The 21370-nt window shown below is 34.6% G+C and overlaps 1 protein-coding gene and 1 long non-coding RNA gene across 2 annotated transcripts; one reads left to right on the top strand and one right to left on the bottom strand.

Annotated features, from left to right (window-relative positions):
- Positions 1 to 902: 902 nt before the first annotated feature.
- LOC131637766 (major latex protein 146-like) lies at positions 903 to 7918 on the bottom strand. The gene is made up of 2 exons (XM_058908337.1): positions 7661 to 7918; positions 903 to 1220 (listed from the first exon to the last, which is right to left on the bottom strand). Exons 1-2 carry the CDS (start codon positions 7914 to 7916, stop codon positions 949 to 951), a joined length of 528 nt encoding a protein of 175 aa, XP_058764320.1. The 5' UTR covers positions 7917 to 7918; the 3' UTR covers positions 903 to 948.
- LOC131637767 (uncharacterized) lies at positions 1481 to 2830 on the top strand. The gene is made up of 4 exons (XR_009294474.1): positions 1481 to 1836; positions 2186 to 2238; positions 2337 to 2613; positions 2696 to 2830. It is a non-coding gene; the product is annotated as an uncharacterized LOC131637767 (long non-coding RNA).
- Positions 7919 to 21370: the final 13452 nt, after the last annotated feature.

The raw sequence follows: 21370 nt of genomic DNA, 5'->3' as shown, positions 1-21370 counted from the left end.
TTTTATTAGTATTTTGATGTATTGAGAGTTATTTTATATTATGATGTCTTCTAGAATATTCTTAGTTTGGGCTTTTAATAGTTGTTGGACTTTTAGGTTTAATATCCATTTAGAGTAGTATATATTGTAGTCTCATAGAGACATTTGGAATCAAGCAAAGAAATGAAAAAGTCTTTATTTTAATTTTCTTTACTTTTAATGTTCTTCCCCTTTTAGTTAGAAAACCCTAATTTTATAGTCTTGATAGGAATCTTCCTATCAATTTCATTCCATTCATTTTTTACAAAACTAAACAATAGAACATAATTCCATTCTAGTCCATTACATTCCATTCCATCTGTTGAATTGAATGATATATTGGATATTTGTTTCTTATAAAATGGTATAAAGGTGAAAAATTTAAGTAATTTAAGACACATTCTTTAACCGACACATTTATTCCATACAAACAAAAGATAAAAGAACTAACGTACTTATGCAACAATGTGCAATAACAACATCACATCATACACTAGTTATAAAGACGAACATATAGTAATTATATCCAAAACCAACCTCATGCACTAAGCCATGAGTACTTATTTGTCACTTTATCTTTTATTTATTTATAGTGTATGGATTTATTTGTCACAACATCACATCGCACACTAGTTATAAAGACGAACACATAATAATTATACGGGTTAAATAAGTTTTTGGTTTCTATAATTATTGTAGTTTTTATTCTTAGTCTCTACCTGCTTTTAGGCAACGGTTTATAAGAAAAAATCGTTGTCAAAACCAGCTAAAACCGTTGTCAAAACCTAAGAGAAACTAAAAATGAAACTACAAGATTTATAAGGACCAAGAATTTATTTATCCCTAATTATATCCATAACCAACCTCTTGCACTAAACCATGAGTACTTATTTGTCACTTTTTATTTATTTATTTATAGCGTATGGAGCTCTATGGCTTGACAAGATGAGCATCAAGATCTTTAGTAACATTGGTAACGTAGTCCATCCAACCATTAGGAGGGTCAATATTCTCATTGATCTTCTCAAAATCAATTATCCATTTAATAGCACCACTACCATCACTCTTATCAATTAGTTCAATGGTGAGTTTAAACACCTTATAATGCTCACCAATATCTCCACCGAACAGATTATAACGCAGTTTTTTGTTCTTCTCATCAATTTCTTCAAGAGTGTCATAACTTGTGTGTACCTTGCCATCTGTATTGATGGGATGTTTAATCAACTACCTAACTAAGATTAGAATATGCCTATTAACACCCTAATTTACCCTTTTTGCTTTTTAAAATTTGCACTAAACAATGCCCATTGTGGTAATTTGCTAAATCAAAATCCTTATGAACCAATAATATCTCTCATTTATTCCAAGTGGCACCCCTTTCTCAATTTTGCATTTGCTTTGCCCATAATATCTATTCATTATGCCTTTGATCCATTGGTTAATACGGTACACGGGTAAACCCTATTACACGTTAGACAAAACCCTTTAATATTTCCCTCTCTTTTGCATTTTAACCATCATTCTCCAACCGAGTCTTCTCTCACCCCTTTCCAAGCGCAGAAACCAGGCTTCCATCACACCTCCATTGAAGAAAAATCGGTAATACTCTCCCTTATGCAATTCTTCATCTTTGATAGTACTATCTCTATTCATTTCTTCAAACCCATCCCCTTATGCCTTTTCCTTCTCTCTCTGCATCTTTCCCTTTCATTTCTCCATTTCCATCACATATTCCTTCTTCAACCCCAACTTCCTTGTCCGCCCTCACTTCTCCACCCCAGCTTCCTCGTCGTGTTTCATCCTCATTTTTCCTGGGTAAGACTTCCTTTATCAGCCTCCAAGTTTCTATTGTACCATAAAATTCAATATTTTAGTTTGTTAGGTTTTCAAACTTTTGAGGTTTCAAATGTTGTACTTTTGTTCTTTTATTGTTGTTTTTACCATTAAAGTTTTGATTTTTAACTACAATAAAAACAAGATTCATTTTTTCGTTTGTATCATTGAAGTGTCGATTTTTTAGAATGCCTTTTCATTGTTGTTTTTACCATTAAAGTTTCGATTTTTAACTACAACAAAAACAAGCTTCAATTTTTTTTTTATATTTGATTGATACCCGAACAAAACGTATGGAAAATAGTTGATCATGTCGTCGGTGTTTGAACAGTTAAGGAAGGTAATGGTCAGCAGCACGTCGAAGCTATTATTCAAGATGCAAAGGTATTGTACATTGTATTCCCGATTCATTTCATTCATTCAATATAAGCCAACTGCAGTAGCACACTTTTGCTACTTATTCTGTACATTGTTGATTTTAGGCTCAGCAAATCCATGTTATTACTCGGTCAAGAGAACTTGAAGTCTGGAAGAAGACCTTGCAGGAGACTAAGACATACATGATATATGAAATACATGATATATGATGGTGAGACTTTGCTTAATGACATGCCTTTGAAGGTTTATGACAACAAGTACAAGCTGTTTTTTAACCGACACTCACTTTCATTAACATCCCTGAGATTCCACCATATTGTTTCCTTTTCAAGTCTTTCTCAGATTTTGTAAATGGAAACTTCGATGGTGATAGCCTATTTGGTTCGTTTTCTTCCAACTCTGCTCTTGCTATTTAACAATGCTATATTTCTCAACTTAGTTAATTTTTTGACGTGTCGTGCAGATGTCATAGGTTCTGTCCAGCATGTTGGTAGGACTCAAGTGGCTGGTGCTGGCAAGAAGGCTTGTGTTAACCTCACTTTGGCTGATGAATGGTATGTTTCTTTTCTTTCACCCTTTTATATTTCTTCAACCATTACATCTTTGGAATATTTGTCCCTTGACTGTAAAATATTAAAGGATCTCTTGACATATGTCTCTTCTTACAAGCAAGAAGGTTTTGTCCCTTGACTGTAAAATATTAAAGGATCTCTTGACATACTGCAAGCAACCCTTTTATATTTCTTTTCTTTCACCCTTTTATATTTCTTCAACCTTTATCACCCTGGCAAGAAGGTTTTTCTCTTTAGGAGTTGTAACTTTTGCATCTTTGGAATATTTGTCCCATATCTTTCTGCATATATGGCTTTTAATGTATAGCATTTATTTTCTTTTTGCATATATGCCATATCAATAAACCCTTACTTGCAGTATGAACAAAACATAATATGGCATTTAATGAATGACATTTAATATCTTTCTGAATAATTTTGAAATGATTATAATCACTCCTACCCTCAACTGCAACGATTACAAACTCTTTAGGTTGAATCCATTTGCTTTCATGACAAAGCATTAAATGGTGGAGAATTTTCAAGCACCACTTTCAGAACTAATATTAATCAGTGACTCAATAAATTCTATTATCTTATTTTTTGTGAAGGAAATGTCCCAAAAAGGAAGTAATTGCAAAAGACCTATTACACAAGATGCCACACTCAGGTTGAAAGATAAGTTATACATTATGTTTAGTTTCAACATTATACTGTTACATTGAAGCCCATTTGTCTTTTAAGTAGTTGGCTTATAACCTTCTCATGAGAAACAATTACAACAAAAAAAAAGAGGAGCTTACAAGAGTTTAAGCCAACGCCGTATCCTGATGATTACGTACTTGATTTCCTCGAAAATCGGTTGATATAACAACACGACACTGTAGCTTAGAAAATAATATTCCAAGAATTGTTTAAGTCCTTGACATGTACACATTTAATATGACCATCTATTATAAATAATACATTTGCATGAGGAAATATATTGCAAAAGCAGTACTGCAAATATTATTCTTCAAGTATTTTACATGTACACATTTTTCATTTCCCTACAAATAATACACTATATGCTGCAAATATTGGATAACGTAATAGATTTCCCTACAAGTTTTCACGAAAAATAATATACTAATATGCCATTCCTATTATATATGTGTAACAAATTTCAACATAACTTGCCCAATTTTCTTCAAAGCATTTTTAAGCACCTAACACTTAACCTTTGATATCAGCTAAGTTTAGATAACACTTCAAAATAATACAGCCACACTCTTTAAGCTTTAAGTGTTACAAAAATTTAAAACATTTTTTAAATTATTATAAAAATATAACCCATTTTTATAACACATAAAAGTACTTTCTTATAATTAGTTTAAACTTTATGAATTCTACGATTACCATTTTTCAATTATACTTTTATAGCACTAATTTATATTACAAAACTTAATTTATTATAACTCTTAATATATATAATTCTCTCATTAATACTTTTATAACTCTCAATTTATTATAATACATTTATGCATAACTTTAATTTTATTACTATATTCTTTTAATTTCTTTTTATCTAAACATAAATTATTAATATATATTAAACATAAACCATTGCAATTATATTCATTATTTTTACTATATATTCTAAAAATATATAAATTACACGATGATAAATTATTATCATTCATATATATATATATATATATATATATATATATATATATATATATATATATATATATATATATATATATATGCTAAAATTTATATAGAAATTTTGCTCACTTTTATTATATAGAACTAAAAAATTAATGAGAAAATCTTTTTGAAAGCTATATCTTATGATCTAACATTTTGTAATGCAATATCTTATGATCTAACATTTTTCAATCAAAATTAAAAAGATTTATTAGTGTTAGTTTATTATATTATTATTATTTAATAGTGATAGTTGATTTTTTTTAATAAGCAATTTTTTAATAGTGTTAGTGAAATATTATATTATTATTAGTTATTAATGTAAAATTAATTTTCAAAAAATAAAATTAGGATTGATATTAGAATAGCTATGAAAATGACATGTGTTTAGGATTGATGATAAATTAACTATTAACATAACATGTGTCTATGTTTGCTATTACATTAAGTAGATGCCATGACATGTGTCTATGTTGTCTATGTCATGACAACCTTAAATTTATATTAAGTAGATGCCATCATGACAACATGACATGTGTCTAAGTTTTACTATTACATTTTTGGTTTAAATTTAAACACTCTCTATTATTTATCAAATATTTGTAAAAAATATGAAAACAAATTAAAACCAAATTTCTACTACTAATATTGCATTACTAATACATTATTCACCTTAAGGACGAGCCTACCCGTGCGAACGCACGGGTCATGTACTAGTTAAATAAAATAAAAACGTTATACATAAGATTTATTGAAAAATATAAGGGCTTATTTTTATAAACAAAACCTAAATAATAATAATAATAATAATAATAATAATAATAATAATAATAATAATAATAATAATAATAATAATAATAATAATAATAATAATAATAATAATAATAATAATAATAATAAAAATAATAATAATAATAATAATAATAATAATAATAATAATAATAATAATAATAAATAAACCTTATGTATAAAACAAATGGGTTGTGGAAATCAATTCACCACGATGACAACAAAATCAATTTCATTTATAACTGCTTAGTCTAAACTCAATCATAAAGGATTGATGTGGATATAAGACCATCTCCAAATTCTTTAATATCGTGAACTCATAAATCAAAGCTTTGAACCTACATAACACAATTGATAAGAGAGAAACAACAAAAAGTAAAACCTGTCATGACCCACAAATCTAAAACAAACCCATAGATCTATATCACAATGGAATCCAAAACCCAATGTGACCTACAAATAAAAAAAATCCATATATCTATATGAACAAACCAAAGGTTAAAAACAAAGTCACCATCGCCTTCGTGGTTGTAGGAATATACCAAGTTAAAAAAGAATCACCAGATGCAAATTATCCTGTAGCAAAGAAAGCGAAATAAGAGAAGAAAAAGCTGATATGAGTACACGACATCCTTCATGTGGGTCCAGGACTAGTGGTACTCCTTAATAAATCATATTTTAAGATTCCATAAACCAGAAATTAGCTTGGAAGACGACGGAGACCGACAATGGTCTAGTATCCGGCCAGCGATTTGGGTTTTTCGAGTACCGGATGTGGTCCAGGCCATTTTCATATAACCGACTTGTTTGTTTTGAGTTGTGGATCAATTTGTTAATAGGTTGTGTTTTAGGCCTGTTATGTATGTATTGTATTTCTATAATTATAAATAAGTATATCCACCATTCTTAACTTAAAAGCCTTTAGAATTTTAGAGCTAAAGACAGAGATAATGGTTTGGAAATCATAGTGGTATTCTTAGAGAGACAAGGATAAATTTCAAGGATTGTGTTTTCGAAATCTAGAAAACCCTTGGAGATATCTAAGGGGGAGAGATAAACACTTCAAAACACTTTGGACTTGCGTGATTCATATATAGAGAATTGAAAAGATTGGAAAACACTTGAATAGAAAATGTGGTTTGTTCTTGGGAACTTAAGAGATTGCTTTCTTGTAACTCTATTTTAATATTTTATAAATTTTTTTTGGAAGTATATTGAATCTGAGAGCTACTCTCTCCTTCTAAGTAGATCATTTGATTGAACTGAGTAAACATGTTATTGTGTTTCTTGTCTTTTCTCTTCTTCTAATAAGATAAGTCGTGTTTATTGCATATATAGTTATTTTTGCTAAAAGCCACTTATTTTGGTTACTGTTGTGATTTTTCCCTACAAGTCAAGTGTATTGGTGTGATACAATACATCAATATCACAATAAATGGCATCTAACATGGGCTTAAGGAATTTTGTTTACAAGTCAGCACCATGCATTCTAAATTGCAAAGTGAGAAGTTTTCTAGAGACTGCAATTTTTGGTTGTGAAAATTAAAGACGCAAACAATATAAACAATATTAACTCGAGAGAATTTATTGAAGCATTGAAGGGCGAGTCATTGATGCTTGTATGACTAACACAAGCAGAAAAGACCGCGATGATGGATAAGGCTAGATGATAAATTTTTAAGGGGAAAATCTTCAGATAGAGGACTATGACTTCACTGTGAAAAAAACTAAAATTATTATATATGACCAAGTCTCTGACTCACAGATTGTGTTTGAATCAGTACCCTTACCAATTTAATGATCGGTTAAATCATTAAAACAATACTTAAATTTTTTATTTTAATTTTAATAAATTAACGTTAAATACTTGGCTTTAAATTATTTATTCTATATGAACTCCTTATATTATATACATTAAATAATATAATTTCTGATATTTATAAATTAATTGTTTAAAATGTCATAAATTTATAAATTAAAGTATAAAATAAAAAAAAAGATCATCATGTTTAAAAAGAGTAAAATAGTTTTTAAAATGCTATGATATGATTTTTCAAAATCTCAAGCTCCCAAACAAAGAGTCATCTCTTCAATTTGAGATCCCAAGACCAGGCTCCCTCATGTTCTCCACAATCTCAAAACATCTGACCGAAAACAAGTATAATCAAGGAAAGCGAACACACAAAGGAATTGAACCTACCCAAGAATATTTCTATAAGGAGGCATGGAGGCTATTACCTACCTTTTTATATAAACTCTCCACCAATCAATCTGAGTTGGTAAGCCAGTCAGATATTTAAAAGGAAACCTCTAGTTTGAGCACTAACAAACAAGATCTAAGTCAAACAAATGATTTTATTGACAATATTATATAATTGAGTAAGAAATATAGTTACCTATGACATAAGTCCAGTGCTTAACTCTATCAGTGTCATGCCAGTCTTCACCTTCGTGCAGCTTGGTATGATGAACTCTTTCACAATGGTTTTGCAATTCATGAAGTTGTGTTGCCAAGTATTTGAAGCACTTGTCAGTGGCTGCTTTGATCCCAAGTTCAGAAATAAGTTTCCCTTTTAGCACCATCTTTGGATAAAGGAGAAGCAAGAACGTAAAAGGGATGGAATGATATGAGAAAAGTGAATCAACCCGCATGTCTTAAATAGAAATTGCATCAAGTCTTGATTCAACAAGGAAATAGTATTTAACACTTTATTAAACAATTTAATTAAATAATAAAGTATATTTCATATTTGTGTTTTACATAAATCAGATGTGCTTAGTAAATATAGTAAACTTCATAACAAAGTAGTTATTATTACAAGAGTTTAATGGACATACATAGAGAGACACAATTCAGATGTGCTTACTAAATATAGTAAACTTCATAACAAAGTAGTTATTATTACAAGAGTTTAATGGACATACATAGAGAGATGCAGATGGTGTAAATAAATTCTACCCTGTCATTTAATGAGAATATATTATTCTGTCGTGTTATATAAATTATTTAAATTTTCAGTTTGATTTGACATAATACATACTAAGTCATTGATTAATAATATAAAACCATTTTACACTATCGGTACATATTCTTTTCTCTCTCATTAAAATACAACTAATTAAAAATTTTAGTATTATCAATAAAATTTAATTCAATTTCATCAGATCCGCACACAATAAGCTATAAATAAAATTCAATAAATATATCCAATTTTAATAAAATATTTAGTCAATCTAAGTTGTTCTTAAGGAATAATAAATTAGAGCATTAAATATTGTGCTTATAAGTCATTTCAAAGGAAGTTATGCTTATAATCGTACATCTTGTTACAAGATGTAGTTTCTTACAATACAAGCAACATGGAAGAATCAACGTGACATGATGAACAAATCATAGTAACTATTATTAGTTATGACATTTAGGAATTAGTGAGAGATTGGATTACAATAGTGTCATACTCCAATTTTTGACCCTAAGATCACACATCATTTGCATACCAATCATCAATCAAGAAGTTTTAACTTAGAGTTCTACCAGTGATGTTGTGCTCAATCCATCTGCAAGGGAATCATCGAGCACCCATGTTTTAGTCTTGTATATATTATTCTACTAACCAAAATACCAAAAATATTGCCTTGTGCTTTTGTATGTTTGTGTTTTGTAGGTATCAAGTCAAAACATCCATCAAAAGGAGCATTTTTCAACATTTTCACTATGCAAATCGATTTGCATAAGGTGTAAATCGATTTACACAACTGTTTCTGCACCAGATTTGCTTCTGCCATCAGTGCAAATCGATTTGCATAAGACAGCAATCGATTTGCATAACTGTTTTTGCCCCAGATTTTGCCTTTTTCAGCTATGTAAATAGATTTGCATAAGATGCAAATCGATTGCACCAGTGCGGATTTGGAAAAATGAAGGCAAATTTCAGCTTTTTGAAGTGTTGACATCATTTGCAAGCATGGGAAGCATGACTTAGCTCTTGTATTTGATTACCTACATCATTTAATCATAGACCCTCATGTGATTGCATCAAGACCATTGGATTTCATTTTTGGCTCCAAAACCATTTCCCAAGCCTAATTCTATTTTCCAATCCTAACTCCAAGCCACAAAATTTCCCAAGCCTAAGTGCTATAAATTGAGGCACTCCCCTCTTCATTTTTCAAGCTTTGATAGCCAAGAAAACTCTTGCTCTTTCTCTCCTCACCTCTTCCAAACCCCTCACTTAAAGCTCTTTTCTTCTTCCATAAAATTAGTGAGCCACATCTTGAACCTCACTAATTTAGAGCTAAACCTCAACATAAACACTACCTTTTCTTCATCAATTGTGAGAGATCAAAGCTTGTGGTTGTGTGTTCTTGAAGAAGATTCAAAGTTTGTGAAAGATTTGGTAAAATTCTAGATCCATTCCATAATTCAAGATGTGATCCATTGTTGTTTATGCTTGATGCACCTTTGGTGCTACATTGATGAGTTTTGCTTGCTTACTTGATACATTTTCGTGCACAAATTGATCCAAGATCACAAGGTGTTTGGTTTTATGTTTAAACAAGTTTTCTTCTCTTTATTTGCTGTTTTTTTGAAAACTGTGTTGTGCAAATCGATTTACATCTTGTGCAAATCGATTTACACAACTGAAAACTGCGCAGATTTTGAAAACAGAGTTATGCAAATCGATTTACACAACTGAAAACTGGGCAGATTTTGAAAACAGAGTTATGCAAATCGATTTACACTCTGTGCAAATCGATTTACACTAGGCAGAATGCTGATTTTTGTGGTTTTTGACTTGTTTTTGGTTCTAACTCATCTTCTACTCCATTCTTTTGATATTTTCTTTGAATCACAAGTTAGAGGCCTAATTTCTCTCTAATTTCAATGGACTTAGGGCGTCGATAGGATGAGAATCCAAATCCGCAAAATTATGTGATTGAAATTATGGATGAAAGGAGCTTTTAATGTGGTTCCATCTTTTGTTACTCTTTATTTTGATCGATGAAAGTCTTAATACCTTGAGAATTCTTATGGATTCTTGGTAAAGACTAGATCACTCACCATTTTTCTTTTCGTGCGGTATTGCTTTCGGAGAGTGATCTACATATCACTTCTCTCGCATGCATTAGCACATAAAGTTTTGACCGGCCTCGTTGTAGGGTGATTTCTACATAAATCACTTGGCGATCTGCTTAACATAGCGCAATATTTCGTGTCCCGAATAAAAAAAGATCAAATATGGAAGAGAATTGTATGCGGTTGATTTAAGACTTATGGAGGTTTATCGTGTAGTCGCTATGATTTTATCAAGCTTCTGATAAATTTCTATTGAATTTAAATCCGAGTACATCCTTCACTCACCATCGATCTTAATTACTAACTTTGATAACATACTTGACAAGTTTCAAGATGGTTATCTTTAACATCTAACAATTGACTTTAATTTCCGCAATTTATTATATTGCTCTTTATATTTCTTGCTTTATCGCTTTATTTTATCATTTCATCATATTTACATTCCGCCATTTTCTCTTTGTCCATTTGGACGTTTATAATTCCGCTATTTTCTCTTTGTCCATTTGGGCATATGTTTATGTTTCCGCTATTTTTCTTTTGTCCACTTGGACCATACTTTACTTTTATGCTAAAACACTAATAAATAACAAAAATCTAAAAAAACACCTAAGGCTCTCTTTTGGACTATTGGTTACTATCCCGAGCATTATGGAGATTTGGACTTATGGACCTAGCACCTCTGGACCCTTATTCTGTTGTTACTCTGTTGTTATTCTGTCTGTCTGGCATTGGATTGTTGTCTATTTATGTATGCAGGTATTTCCTTGAAAGCCCTTGATGGTTAATTCCAAGGCATCGATATGATTTTACCCGAAAACAGCCGTTACTCTGCCCGATTTTCGTCAGAATTTTAATGTGCTTAATGCGAAATGGTGCTAAGATAATAAGTTCATCTGGATCCCCAAGTGGTAATGTGATTGTTTAGTATTGATATTCCAAAGGATGGGAAATCTACCTTGACTCATAATGTCAAGTGTTGGCTTCTTATTTCGGTTAGACCGTTTCTTTCCTTAGCTTTTATTTTATGCACTAGGTTAGCCTCTTCATCTCCTCCCACTTCTTAAATTTTCAAAATCTTCTACCTTTTTCCAAAACCTTCTTATGTTTGCAATCATTTTCAAAACGTTTTCTTTAAAATATCTTTTGCCCTTAGTGGCCTCTTCCTCTTTTTCTTCAAAAGTTTAGACGCTGTTAATTGTCGAAACGAGTGGTTATACCCCACGATTTTGAAATTGATTGATATAATGAGATCTTTTCTGAGTGAGAGAGCTAGTGGCATACTCGTCGATTTTATCCGAGTTGGAGCCCTTCTTTCATTAGCGATGCAAAGAACTCGTTTGTTCTCATGCTCAAGATCAATGGCTGAGTATTTCTCTCCAACGACAATAAAGTGTTTATTCATTTTAAAAATGTTTTCCCTTTAAAGCGGAACTACATTAGCTCTGACTTCTCCATTGTACCGAGGAGGTATGTAGGCACAAAGCTTAACGCTTTGCCGAGCTTATTTTAAAAATAAAACAAACCGTTTTTTAGCACACACGACACAGATTTTCAAAAAGGTTCCTGTGGAGTACCACAGATAGTAGGGGTGCTTAAAACCTTCCCCTCATATAATCAACACCCGTACCTAAGATCTCTTCTTTCTTGTTTTTAAAAAAAAACAAACTTTGGGTTTTATTCGTTCTTTTCCCTTTTCCTTTGGAAACAATAAAGCGCGGTGGCGACTTTCACTGAAATATTGATTCGAGTCAATCCTATGGCTTCGATATCAGATTTTCCCCGCTACAGAAAAATGGCGACTTCACTGGGGATCCAGTTTTAAGTGTGTTAAGCCTATTTTTTGTTTATCTGTGTGTTTTATCTGTATATACTGTTGTGTGCTTTGTTTGTTTATCTTCTTTTTTTTTCTTTTTGGTGCTCGATGGTTCCTCTGTGATGAGATAAAGTTCTAACCCGAACTTTGGTGAGTAACTTGAGATAGGAGGTGGTAAGACCAATAGTCGCATGTCAGTAGCAATCCTTACCATGAGCGTCATATGGTGGAACCCCAATCAGTGGAGGCCTCATGGAAGGTAGTAGAGGTTGTTACGAACCATCGTGATAACGCTGTTACTTTCAATAGTGAGTGTCCGTAGAAGCTGAATGGCCTAGAACCCTTTTAACCAATCTAAGCCTTTTTAGGATGTAGTGCAGAAACAAGATCAAGTACCAATTTGAGCTTGTTGTCATGCGATACTACGCTCAGACGAGGTCTTTTTAGGCATATTGTTGGCACCCATGAGCAATTGTGCATGTCGGTAATATCCGATAGAAGATTGAAAACTCTGGGAACCTTTGTAGAACCCGATTGGCAGGTACAAAACTCCTTAGATCACGCCTTGTGGGATGGGTAGACCCATGGCTCCATGCTCGTGACGTCGAACCTAAGAACCTGGACTGTGTGATTTTGTGTGATTTGTTGTGATCTTGTGTGCTCTTGATTGTGATTGATGCATAAACCATGCATTCATGCATTCATAAAAATGACATTCACAAATGGTTTTCAAGGAACTTAGAGACATTCTTTGTAAACATCACAGGTACCATGGATCAAAAGAGAAGCATCAAGAAGTACACTTTCCGGAATTCAAGTGCAAAAGAATTGAAAGAGCTAGCAACTTTGGTTCCTAATCTTGACAACTTCAAAAACCGTTATGGGAAATTGATCTCTATCTTGAAGACCAAAGTGGAAAAGGGGATTCTTGAGACTCGTATGCAGTTTTATGACCCGGTTTATCATTGTTTCACCTTTCCTGATTATTAACTTATGCCCACTTTGGAGGAGTATTCTTATTGGATTGGTTTGCCAGTTACGAATGACATACCGTTTAGTGGTCTGGAGAAAGAGCCTCAGGTTGATGAGATAGCAGAACTTCTTCAGTTGAAAATATCAGATGTGAAAGCAAACATGACCAAAAAAGGAGGAATTTGGGGGTTGACTTCTAAGTTCTTGATTGGAAAGGCTTCTATGTTGGCTAGTAAAGGAAGTATGATTGCTTTTTAGACATTCCTAGCCTTGCTCATCTATGGTTTGATACTCTTTCCCAACATTGATAATTTTTTCGATGTTAATACTATTCGGATCTTCATGATTGGGAATCCTTTACCTACTTTGCTTGGGGATACTTATCATTCCATTCACCATAGGACTGATAAGAAAGGTGGACTTATCAATTGTTGCACTCCTTTGCTCTATAAGTGGTTTATTTCGCACTTACCTCAGACTAAGAGTTTCTTTAACAATCCTGATGGTCTCTCATGGTCCCAAAAGATCATGCCTCTTACTAATGGGAATATCCATTGGTACAATCCTGCTTATGACATTGGTGAGATTATTGATAGTTGTGGAGAATTCCCTAATGTACCTCTTCTTGGTATACAAGGAGGAATTACCTACAACCCCATTCTTGCAAGGCGTCAATTTTGTTACCCCATGAAGGAGCGACCCGCTAGTATTCTTGTGTCAGGAATCTTCTATCTTAATCAAGATGGAAATTCGGATATGAGAAATCGGTTTGTGCGTGCTTGGCACCATGTTGATAGGAAGAGACATTTGGGAACGAAACAATGTGTTGCTCTCAAAGACTACACTGATTGGGTTCAAGCTAGAGCTCATACTTTTCAGATGCCTTATTTACTTGAGGAGCCGTCTCTACCCATTACTCCACCATTATCTTCCACTATTCCTGTCGAAAGCAGTGAGGGGCATCTAGAGCTCGTGGCTAAGATGAGATTGGAAAGAGACGCTTGGGAGAAGAAGTTTTATGCTCTGGAAGTGGAAAATAAAGAGTTGAAGATACATTTGAAAGAAAAGGATGAAATGCTTGATATACAAGATGGTTGGTTGATGGAAAAGGATGATCAAATCCGTCATCAAGAAGAATTACTTCAACAACATGGAGAAAAGCGAAAGAGACAACAAGAAGATTCAGTTGCATGGAAGGAAGTTGCTGATAAGCTGATGGTCGAGAATGCTCATTTGAAGGCCTTTTATGAAGATGAGTTGGAGAAGCTCCGTAGGAAGCTGCAGAAAGGAGTTGGATTTTCATCAGAAGTGTTCCCTTCTAGTTTTTAGCTTTTCCTTTGTTTTGTAATTTTGGATCTTTGATTCCTTTTGTAAGCTTTTCTATTATTAATGAAGAATATTGTTATGTTTTATGTTTTTTGCTAATGTTTACAATTAATGTCTTAAAGTTCCTTGAAAACCAAATATAAAAAACATTTGCATTGCATTTCATGCATCATTCTGCATTTTGGTCTTGCTTCCGAGAGTATTCCCGAGGTCTTATTCAGTGTTCTTCATATAGAATCAAGCTGTCTCACCGGTATAATACTCGAGCTAACTGCAAGAAGAAGATGGAAGGTCTTGAACAAGAGAATCGTGAGCTACGCGAAGAGGTTGTTACTTTGAGATCTAGTGTGGATCGTCTCACTGCTCTGGTTGAGACATTGATGGCTGCTCAGAATCAGAATCAGGTTCATCCTCCCAATGCCCAAGCTCAGGGTCAGACCACTGTGATTTCTGAAATTGCTGCTACAACAATTCCTGCTGTTCCTGTTGGTGCTACTCAGCAACGTATGCCTAATGGATATCCCTGGGGCATGCCTGAAGGTTATTTGTCTATTCCTGAGATGACTCGCCCGTTGACTCCTGTTATGATCAACACGTCCCCTGTTGTTCATACTATTGCTTTTGTCCTAGAGCCCATTTATGATGCTGCTCCAAGTGAAATTCATGACAGAATGGATGGTTTCCAAGATCAGTTTGAAGAACTGCAGAAAGAGATGAAAGCTCTCCGTGGGAAAGAATTGTTTGGAAAGAATGTGCATGATCTTTGCCTTGTTCCCAATGTGAAAGTACCTGCTAAGTTCAAGCTGCCTGAATTTGAGAAGTATAAAGGAAACTCCTGCCCTCAGGCACATCTGGTGATGTATGTAAGGAAGATGTCCACTCATACTGATGATCAACGCCTGTTGATCCATTATTTCCAAGACAGTTTGACTGGAGCTGCTTCTAAGTGGTATATGGGCCTTGATAGCACCCATATTCGCACTTTCAATGACTTAGCTGAGGCGTTTGTGAAGCAATACAAGTATAATGTGGACATGGCTCCTGATAGAGATCAATTGCGAGCTATGATGCAGAAAGAAAAGGAATCCTTCTAGGAATATGCTCAGAGATGGCGTGAGGTTGCCGCCCAAGTGATTCCTCCGATGGAAGAGAAAGAGATGACTAAGATTTTCCTTAAGACTCTTGGTCCATTTTACTATGAAAAGATGATTGCAAGTGCTCCTGTAAACTTCACTGAAATGGTGGGTATGGGTGTCATATTGGAAGAAGCTATGCGAGAAGGACGTCTGGTTCGGAATGACAATTCGTCTGGTGGTGCGAAGAAGTATGGTTCTTCATTCCAGAAGAAGAAAGAATTAGATGCTAATGCTGTTTCTCATGGGAGGAATAATCGATTCAGAAATCAATCTCAACAAGTGACGTCAGTAACTCCTGTTGTGAATTCAGTGCCTGTAGCTCCTGTCAATCAACAACCAGCAAGGTGGAATCCGTATCCTCGTGTTAATATTGATCCTATCCCTATGACGTACACTGAACTGTATCCTGCTCTAATTCATAAGAAGTTGGTTCAACCAAGGTCACCGCCTCCTGTTCCAGAGAAACTCCCTTGGTGGTACAAAGCTGATGCCACTTGTGCTTTTCATCAGAATGCTCCTGGGCATGATTTGGAAAATTGTTGGTCCCTGAAGAATGAAGTTCAGAGATTGGTCCGTTCTGGAATGCTTTCTTTCCGTGATATTGGCCCAAATGTGCAGAACAATCCACTGCCGACTCATGAAGCGTCTGCTGTGAATATGGTGCATGGATGCCCTGGGAAGTATAAGATTTATCGTGTGGAACACATCAGAGGATCGTTGGTAGAGATGCATGCCACTCTGTGTGAGTACAGTCATTATGAGCATAATCATGCTGCTTGTAGGATTTGTTCAGTTAATCCTCGAGGGTGTTACGTTGTGAAAAGAGATTTACAAGAGATGATAGATCAAAGGCTCATTGAGATTCTGAGGGATAGAGATGAAGATGATGTCAATGTGATTGAACCATGCTTTGAAATTCCGGAATGTGTAGAGATCGGTTACTATGGCAAAGCTGCTGTAGAACCTCTTGTGATATGTTTGCCTGGATCTGTACCTTATAGTTCTGACAAAGTTGTACCCTACAGATACAATGCCACAATGCTGGAAGCTGGAAAAGAAGTTGAGATTAAGCCTCTGTCTTTTGTTGAGAATATAGCAGATGTTAGTAGAGTGACTAGAAGTGGACGAGTTTTTACTCATCCCCAAACAGTTGTGGATGTCCATAGGAATCCTACTCAAGTGCCTGTTGTCGCACGCTCGCGAAAATAAACAGAGTCGCCACCAATATATTTATCCCAAAGGGAAAGGAATATCAGAAAACCTAGAATAAGGATAAGAGAAGGTCTTGCGACCAGAGATAAGGTACGGGAGTCGGTTACGCAAGGGGAAGGTGCTAGCACCCCTCACGCCCATCGTACTCGATGGTATCCACCTATGTTTGTTCTATTCTAAGGGTGTATAAATCTAAAGCTTAATTACTAAGGGAATGCATGCAAATGAAAGAAAAGAAACACGGGGAAAATAAGGTTTATAAATAATTATGCTCGCTTAGGCCCCGCGACCCAATGCCTACGTATCCTTTTCAGGAATCAGAGCGCCGTAGTTCGGCTCTTTAGTTTTTGTTTGTTTTTGTGTTTTTTAGTTGAACAGTTACATTCACACTCCGCTGCTCGACCTCTGGAGTCTTAAGCTGGGAATGGAGCGGAAATAACGTGTCCGATTAGGAGAAAGAATGCCCTGAAGGCAAGAGAAAGAATGCCTCGGAGGCAAGAGAGAAAAGAGATTGGTTTGTGTCTTTTATGTGTGATTCCATGATGGACGAAAACCTACTACAAGGCATCGCATCACTTCCTCACTTTGATTAGCTCTGAGCCTTTATTAGATATTTTGAAATGTTTTTGGTTAGGTGTCTTTTAAGGGAAATTAATTTGTGACTTGAATCATGCCATAAAAAGTTTTGTTTTGCATATTTAGAGAAAGCACATCGAGGCCTACGCCACAATCGTTTCTCTAAATAACGGTTAAGAAATACATCGAGGTTTCACACCTCAATCATTTCTTCTCCGCTAAGTAAAGGAGATACAAAAAGGAGTTCTTTTGTGAATGTTTAGAGAATGCACATCGAGGCCTACACCACGATCGTTTTTCTAAACAACGGTTAAGAAATACATCGAGGCTTCACACCTCAATCATTTCTTCTCCGCTAAGTAGGAAAGAACATACATCAAGGCCTACGCCTCAATCATTTCTTTCTTACTATGAAATATAGTAACGGTATGATCTTCATCGATATTTATTAAGTATTTTAAAAGTTGAAAAGAAAAAGAAGGAAAACTAGCCTAAAATGATCAACTAGCCTAATGTCATGATTATACCTAATTGTTAGGATTTTAAGGGGAAAGACTAACCTAAAGGTTATGGAGATTATAGGTCCTAAATCTAAAGGAACAAACAAGTAAAATTACAAGCAAAAATTACAAGCAAACAATGATACAAAATTAGTGCAAAAATGACTAAAAGAAAGACTTGAAATATGGTACAAAACATGATTCAAAATATCGCACGAAATGACTTAAGAGATACTATTTTTTATGAAAGGAATTGAATTTTAATCAAGCAAAAACAACTAGCCTAAACTAATATTTTTATGATCGTTTTTATATGAGAAAAATCATGGTAAAGTCTCAAAATATAAGTGGAAAAAAAGTTAGTTTAATTACTAAAAGGAAATAGCAAAAGAACTAACTAAAATTAAATTCTATAATAATAAAAAATGTGAATTCAAAGGGGGGGCACTGAATTCATATGGTGTGAAGAGTATCAGGCGCGTGGCCCATCAGGATTCTGGCCCAGGGGGCATTTTTGCACTAGGTTCTAGCAGTCAAAAACAGTCCACACAGGCCTCAGGGGGGTGAATCAGCAAAAGGCCCAAGGTGTATTTTGTTATTGATCCATTTCATCAGTATCCATGATTTAATTTCAATTGAGGTCAATTAGCTTAATTAATCAGAAACTAAACCTTATATTATAGTCCAATTATCGATTAATCAAAATAATAATATTAATAATAATAAGATAAATGAAAAGGGAATTAAAGTTGTTGTGCCGTTTCACATTCTCGTTCCCTCAGACTCTCTCCTTCTCATCTAGCCTACGCCGGGAATCGCTTCCGCCGCGTCGGAGGCGGCAGAGCGTGACGTTACACCTAATAATACACAAAATCATAACCTCTGCTTCCCTGTGAACCCTATCCCGACCTCAATTTCATAAAGAGAACGCTCTAATCGTCGCAGATCGACAAGGGGAAATGTGAACCCTAAGTTCTTGACGCAGAATCGAGATGCAATCGTATGAAATTTCCAGAAAATCCGAATTCGTACAAGTACAAATCAACAACGATGAACGTGATTGAGCGAAGGGATTCAGGCTTACCGGTCGGAAGCGAACTCCGGCGATTCTCGTATTTGGAGACGAAGACAAAACGTAACTCAGAGTTTCAGGTATTTGCTTTCAATTCCTTCGACCTCTGCGATGAATCTTTTTCTTCTCCTTTTGAATTTGTTCATCTTCTTTCCCGAAATTCTTGATGAGTTTCTTTCTTTCTGTTGCGTAGATGATGATGTCGAAGGATGTTACTGAATCTGGGGAATCATGCGATCGATGATCGGTGAAGAGGTTGGAGATTGATGGCTGAGCTCAGGTTGATTCAAAGCTCAAGACAAGCTCTGAGCAACCTTGGTAATGAGCTTTGCGTGATGAAGATGGAGGATAGAAATTGAAGGATGGAGAAGTGTGGAGGAAATGGTAGAGGTGATGAGATTGAAGAAAAATGGAGATTGAGAGTGGAGGATGAATGATGTGAAGAATGGCCAAGAGTCTGAAGATTGAAGAAGACCTCTGTTATATGGAGTTCTCAAGGTCAGTTACTCTGAAATTCTGTTAGATTCCCCTGAATAATTCTGTTGCAAATCAGTTATAGGGTGGTTATTGATAGTTTGTTACAAAATTCTGTTTCTGTTAGTGAAAGTTGAGAATTGGTTAGAAGTTAGAAAAAAGTTAGTTACATTGGTTTGGTTGTTACAAACGGTTATGTGATGGTTTAGGTTGTTAGGAATGATTAGAAAATTGCCTAGTTAGGGGGTTATATGGCAGTTAGTTCTGGATGTTGGGAAATCTGTTATAACTGTTATGAGGTGGTTATGGTTAGCTTTGCATATTGAATGGAGGGTGAGTTAACTGAATGCAGTAGGCTAAAGAATTGTTAATAATGTTAAGTACGTGGCTGATTTCTTTTCTTGAATTCTGAATTCACATTTTCTTGTAGAAATAGGTTTCTTGCACTTCATTTGATCCTTGCTTGCTTTGAACCTGTGTTATGAACTGTTTCTTCTGATTTCACCCTTGCTGAACTTTGTGAATTGACTCGTTTGGAATATGGATTAAATGCTGAATGTATGTTAATGGAGGTCATTTTTTGCATGCAGACTGGTACAGGAGGAGTCAACATGGAGAAAAGGCATATCGGTGTCTTGAAGGCCAATGGAGGCGTTATTTACAGATTGGAGAAATGGGCCCAAGTGCTTGAAAGGAATTCTGTTTGCAACCGCTTTGTGTAGTCTTTTTGTAACTGTTAGTAAATTGTAATGTCTTTGTACAAAAGATAGGCATGATTTGTAATGAGTTTGAAAATTGTGGAAAGTGATGTGATGAACTCTTGAGGTAAAGATGAATTCTTGAATGATGTGGTTTTAAATCATAAAGTATGTATATTTGAAGTATTTGAATGGTGGAGTTTGAATATAGAATGGTGACTATCATTTGAATTTTGAATCAGTAATTTTGGCATAGTTCCATAATAATTAGATCCAAATTGAGCACTCCTGATTAAATTCATAATAATTAGTACTTGAAGCATCCTTAATATGCGTAAGACCTTAACTCGATGTGTCACAAGATAAACAAACAACATCATCGCCTTATTGCACAAACCATGAGTTATTTCTTGTATCTCAATCCACATTAGGAACCCCTTGAATTGGTGAACGATACAGTCAGAGAATATCACAATAGATCTTGTTCAAATGATGACCACAAGTACGTGAACATTTACAAAGAGCCACAAATGAATCCCTACATCCATGATCCTTGATTTCATTTTCAAACTTGTTGATGAATGCATGATTTTATTGATGACCTAATGAGATGTATGCAAATGATTTGTGAAGCGTGAGCCGGTTAGAAATAAATTAAGATGGGCAAATTTTGGGGTGCAACAGCTGCCCCTATTTAATCGTCTTAAACCTGAAGGCGTGATTGGCGTTAGTCTTTCGAGCATTCAAGGTAGAAGGAGATTAAATACCAAGTGAACCTGAAAATTTGCTTGATGTGATATGATCCACTGGAGAAAAGAATGGTGTCAACTCCACTGAGGACAAGCGTATCAATTCTGGATCGAACAAATTAACTCTGGGTTAGAAAAGAAATAAACATCAACTCTGGGTTGAAAAAGAAAAGTGGGTTAACTCTGGGTCAGATAAGAGGTAAACATCAACTCTGGGTTGAGAACGGAAGGAGAAATCAATATTAGCGAGACAGGATATAGGTATCAACTCTGGGTTGAGAAAGAAAGCAAGGAAATCAACTCTGGGTTGAGGACAAGGGGCGGACGTCAACTCTGGGTTGAGAGAGGAGAGATGAACAATCGGAATAACCGTCAACTCTGGGTTGAGTGGGAAAAGAGAAATCAATTCTGGATTGAATAAAAGATAAAAGATAACCGTCAACTCTGGGTTGAGTGGGAAAGAGATATAATCAATTCTGGATTGAACAAATGATAACCGTC

The sequence above is a fragment of the Vicia villosa genome, unplaced genomic scaffold (genome assembly GCF_029867415.1).
Source record: "Vicia villosa cultivar HV-30 ecotype Madison, WI unplaced genomic scaffold, Vvil1.0 ctg.002082F_1_1, whole genome shotgun sequence".
In the NCBI taxonomy this organism is placed as follows: domain Eukaryota; kingdom Viridiplantae; phylum Streptophyta; class Magnoliopsida; order Fabales; family Fabaceae; genus Vicia; species Vicia villosa.
This window is presented reverse-complemented; position numbering and strand designations above follow the sequence as displayed.

Excerpts from the sequence above, each read along its gene's own strand:
- LOC131637766 (XM_058908337.1), bottom strand. The coding sequence starts at position 7,916 with ATGCGGGTTGATTCACTTTTCTCATATCATTCCATCCCTTTTACGTTC. Across the intron at positions 1,221-7,660 it reads GCACTGGACTTATGTCATAG|ATGGCAAGGTACACACAAGT; the intron begins GTAACTATATTT and ends CCATCAATACAG.